The following is a 4,423-nucleotide window of genomic DNA, read 5'->3' as shown; positions in this document are numbered from 1 at the left end:
CCGACCCTTTTTGTCACAGTAAAAGACAAGCAAAAGTACAAAATAGACGTGACTCAGTGTACTCTACAACGGACCAGTGATTTATTTGAGCCGGAATTGAGTGGCAAACAACAATCTTTGCCTCAGTTATTATTGAGGCAAAAATCAAAACCATATGACAATCAATTTTTACAGATCAACTCTGGCAAAGACGCCTTTGTGTTTTTCATCCCCGACAAGACACAATTCATCAACTTCTTGACGTTATTAGGACTGAACATGAAAATTGTAGGGACCTACGGGTACCCTCTCAGAGTCTCTGTATTAAAAAGCGCGTGGCGTTTTCCAAACCCTATTTTTAGGTCTATCCAGTATCTGAGGTACAACCGATCATATGAAAATAAAGGCCTTTTTAGACTCAGCGGCGAGCAAGTTGAGAACAAACGCGTGAAAAGTGTCTTTGACTCGGACACGACGGCGGAGAGTGTGGAATTTAAAGATATGAATATCGCGGGGTGTGTGTTGAAGGACTATCTCAGGTCACTCGATGAACGAATTTTCCCAATGAGATTCAACCAAAGACTTTTGGACGCTGCAAAAGACGAGAAAACGGTGTTTGTTGATAAAGTGAAGACAATTGTGAGCGAAATTCCTTCGATCAATCAAAGTTGCTTGTGGTACATCTTCGACTTCTTGAATTTGGTTTTGAAGTATAAAGAACTTAATTTGATGAATGAAGAGAATCTGGCTATCGTGTTTGTACCAAACATGTTTGATTTTGATATGTCAAATATGTTCATGAACAACTCCGAGTTGACTTTGTATAAAACAATCTTCATAAAAATCTTGGACAATTACGAAGAGATATTTGAAAACGTTAAAAAAGAAAACGAAAGAATTTAGACAAGTCGATTTTTTAAGTTGGTTGAGTTTTATTAATATTTAATTATTTCTGATAAATTTACAAAATCTATTAAATAATTCTTAGAACTTATATATTTTTAAAAAACAGATATTTTTTGATTTGTTTTTCAACTTAAGTGATATTCACCGCTTAAGTTTTTTATAATAAAAAAGCGACAAGACATTATTATTAAATTAATTATGTTTGAAACAGTATCCAATTTAAAATTTATTTGTAAATGAATATTTTTTTATTTATAGTTTAATCGAAATTTAACTATTAAATTAAACTTGAAAAGTCATGGATGTGGAACCTAGAACTTATACTTTTAAGTTTATTTTAATAGGAGAAGCACGTACTGGAAAATCGAGTATAATGAACAAATACTGTAACGATCAATTTAATGGAAAATATATTGTATCCACGTCTTCTGAATTTTGTGAAAAGGAAGTTTGTTTTATTTATAAATAATAACAGTATTAAATTAATTATAATAAATACTAGTTTGTCGTTTTAAAAATAACAAAAAAGATTAATATTAACAATGACAATGCTATAATAGAACTCTGGGCTTCGGGTTTGTTAATTATAATAAATTTTGAGAATAAATTCTAAACATAAAAATATTAAAAATTTCATCAAATTGTAGAAACTTATAAACTTACAATAAGTTGGTGATGTTAGATACAACGATTTATGTTCTTCATACTACAAAGGAAGTGATTGTTGTTTATTGGTGTGTGATATAACAAACAAAAGAAGCTTTGAAACACTTGAAATGTTAATGGATCAATTCGTAACAGAAGCTCAAATCAATGCAACTGAGTTTCCTTTTGCGGTTGTAGTAAATAAAGTCGACGAGGAAATATCGGATTATTGTGTTGAAATGGCGGAAGTTGAAAAGTTTTGTAAAAATAAGAAAATTCAAATGGTTTATCAAGTTTCCGCCAAAACTGGATTCAACCTGAACAAATTGTTTTTGGATATGGCAACTAAATTAATCGAAAATTGTGTTAGCAATGAATAAGACTATCTTTAAATTAATTGATGTAATTTTTGAAACGTTTTTTTATAATTCAAATATATATTTTAAACGGGACCTACATTGACCACCACCACCTTTACCAAAAAAAAATATTTGCCGCGAGTGTTTTTTGAAGGAAGTCCACTTTTCAGCCACTGTTTGTGCGTCCCCATGTCACCCACTTTCCTTGTCCGTACTGTGTGGACGCGGATGTGGTTCCCCCCGCTTGCGGGGGGGTCAGGGGGATCCGCGCCAAGGGAGGACTTGGAAAGTGGGTGAAACGGTGCACAAACAGACTGTTTGAGTGTGTCTTCAGAGCCTACTTTTCAATGCTCCGTCTCACTCGGTTTCCACTAAATCGAGGTGAATTTTCGGCATTTTTTGAATTCGGGAACCAGACCTAATATTATCCCATTTTCCTATTTACTATAATTTTAATTTGAATATGATTCGAAATAGAAAAAATAAATCTATTTTAAGAGGTGGTGGTGGTCAATGTAGGTCCCATTTTAAACACTTTTGTTTTTAAATTATCATTTTGTTGTGTATGTAAAAACAATTCATTTAATTACTGTCAAATGCATTTGTTTGTGGACGATAAAACAAAAATGTTTCTATTTCTAGCATATGAAAAAAAATGTGGAAAAAGTGTTTTAATATTTATTTTTTAATTAGAAATAAGTTTTTATTTCAATTTAAACATTAGAATACAAAATATTTAATTGTTGCACATTACAATAATTGGTAATTTGAGCAACAAAAAGGATTGCGGCAATTCGATGTATTTGATTGTATATAATTGTTAAAAATTCAAAAATGTACACATGTTCAAAATTATTAATAACATTAAACAAACAATAAATATATTTTTCATTCAAAAATACTGCAAATAATTTTAACACAATTTGTGAATATTTTATTGTAGTTTAAAATAAACTATTTTTATTAATAAAATGAAGTAAAACGCAATTATTTGAATTCTTTTGTGAAAATGTTACACCCATTAAAGCACTGTGATTCGTTTTGTGGTTCTATCCCGTGAATTATTACTTTGGTTAAATTTGAGCAGTCTTCAAAGCATCGATTTCTCAACAATCTCACCTTTGAAAGTATTTCTATTTCACTAAGTCTACTACATGCAGCAAACGCTTCTTCTCCAATCCACTCAATATTTGAAGACATTTCCACTTTAACAAGATTTGAGCATTTAGCAAAACATTTATTTGATATATAACTCACGCCGTTTGGTATAACAATTCCAGTGATAGCTTTACACTCACAAAATGCACAGTTATCAAGAAAAGAGACACTAGATGGTATTTTGATTTCGAACAACCTTTCACAGCCCATGAAACAAGACTCACTTATTTTCCAAATGGAGTTTGGTAGAACGACTTTTGTGAGTGAACTGCAGTTGTAAAATGTATTTTTTCTGAGTAAAGAGACTAACGGAGAGACAACCATTTCTTCAATTTGCTTGCAATATGCAAAGGCGTTCATCCCAATTGAATCAACTTCGGGTGACATATCCAACTCTTTCAAAACACTACAGCCATAAAAACACTCACTTTTAATACATTTGAGTCGGTTTGGAAGTGTCACATAACGAAGAGATGAGCAGTTCTCAAATGTTGATCTTTCCAATGATGTTATTAAATTGGGCAAATCAATTGATGTTAAAGAAATACATCCTTTGAAGCAATCATTATCTAAAGCTGTTACAGTTCTTGGAATTTGTATCGAAGAGAGTTCGGACGACTTTGTGAACTTCGCCAATTTTGTGATGTTTTGGTTCTGAGGAATCAATTTGAAATTTTCTTCTTTTTCATAGAAAACATTTTTGTAAACAACTTCGGCTGTTTTAAGATTGGTTTTGTTTGGTGGACATAGTTTATTATAAGTCACTTGGTACCACACAATAATTTTAAAGAAATTGACTTTTTTCGTTTTCTGTTGAAGGCTTTTATTTAGCAGAATTTGATTACCAAAGCATTCATCATCAACAGACCATATATTGAGTGTCTCAATGTTTGGGAAATATTTAAGTGTTACAGTAGTAAGCGGGATTGGATTAAAGTGAAACTTACTTAAAGTATCTTTAAATTTGCTATTCACTTTAGTAAGAACTTTAAAGTCTGTGATTGAATAAAAGTATTTCGAAACAATCATAATATGGAAGCCATCAAGTTGGATCATTTTGGATGTTTTTATTAAATTTTTAAATTCGTCTTTAATGTTTTTCATAAGTAAAAAACAATGATTTTAACTCAAATTAAATTGTTTACAGTTTTATTATAATTAATCATTTATTATTATAAAGATAGAGTTGGTGGAAAAAATAATTTTTTAAAGATGTACTATATTTATTTATATCATTACTTTCAATTAATAGTTTCATTAACTAATCGCTAATTTGTTTGCATTTTGTTATAATAAATTATAATAAATTTTACTATAAGTATTAATTAATTTGATTTATTATAATGTGACTTATTTTTTATTTTTAAAAGTATTAT

At 30.2% G+C, this 4,423-nt stretch overlaps 3 protein-coding genes across 3 annotated transcripts; 2 read left to right on the top strand and 1 right to left on the bottom strand.

Annotated features, from left to right (window-relative positions):
- Positions 1-27: 27 nt before the first annotated feature.
- Positions 28-882, top strand: EIN_269840 (rhogap domain containing protein; the record flags this gene model as incomplete). The annotated part of the gene is made up of 1 exon (XM_004257851.1): positions 28-882. A coding segment is annotated over one exon (855 nt), but the record flags the coding sequence as incomplete, so codon positions are not given.
- Positions 883-1,183: 301 nt separating this feature from the next.
- Positions 1,184-1,910, top strand: EIN_269830 (GTP-binding protein ypt7, putative; the record flags this gene model as incomplete). Its single annotated transcript, XM_004257850.1, has 3 exons — positions 1,184-1,333; positions 1,415-1,460; positions 1,600-1,910. 3 exons carry the CDS (start codon positions 1,184-1,186, stop codon positions 1,908-1,910), a joined length of 507 nt encoding a protein of 168 aa, XP_004257898.1.
- A 966-nt stretch (positions 1,911-2,876) lies between these two features.
- On the bottom strand, positions 2,877-4,151 carry EIN_269820 (hypothetical protein; the record flags this gene model as incomplete). Its single annotated transcript, XM_004257849.1, has 1 exon — positions 2,877-4,151. One exon carries the CDS (start codon positions 4,149-4,151, stop codon positions 2,877-2,879), a length of 1,275 nt encoding a protein of 424 aa, XP_004257897.1.
- Between the last annotated feature and the right edge of the window lie 272 nt (positions 4,152-4,423).

The sequence above is a fragment of the Entamoeba invadens genome (genome assembly GCF_000330505.1).
Source record: "Entamoeba invadens IP1 unplaced genomic scaffold scaff_1105074726705, whole genome shotgun sequence".
NCBI lineage: Eukaryota > Evosea > Mastigamoebida > Endamoebidae > Entamoeba > Entamoeba invadens.
This window is presented reverse-complemented; position numbering and strand designations above follow the sequence as displayed.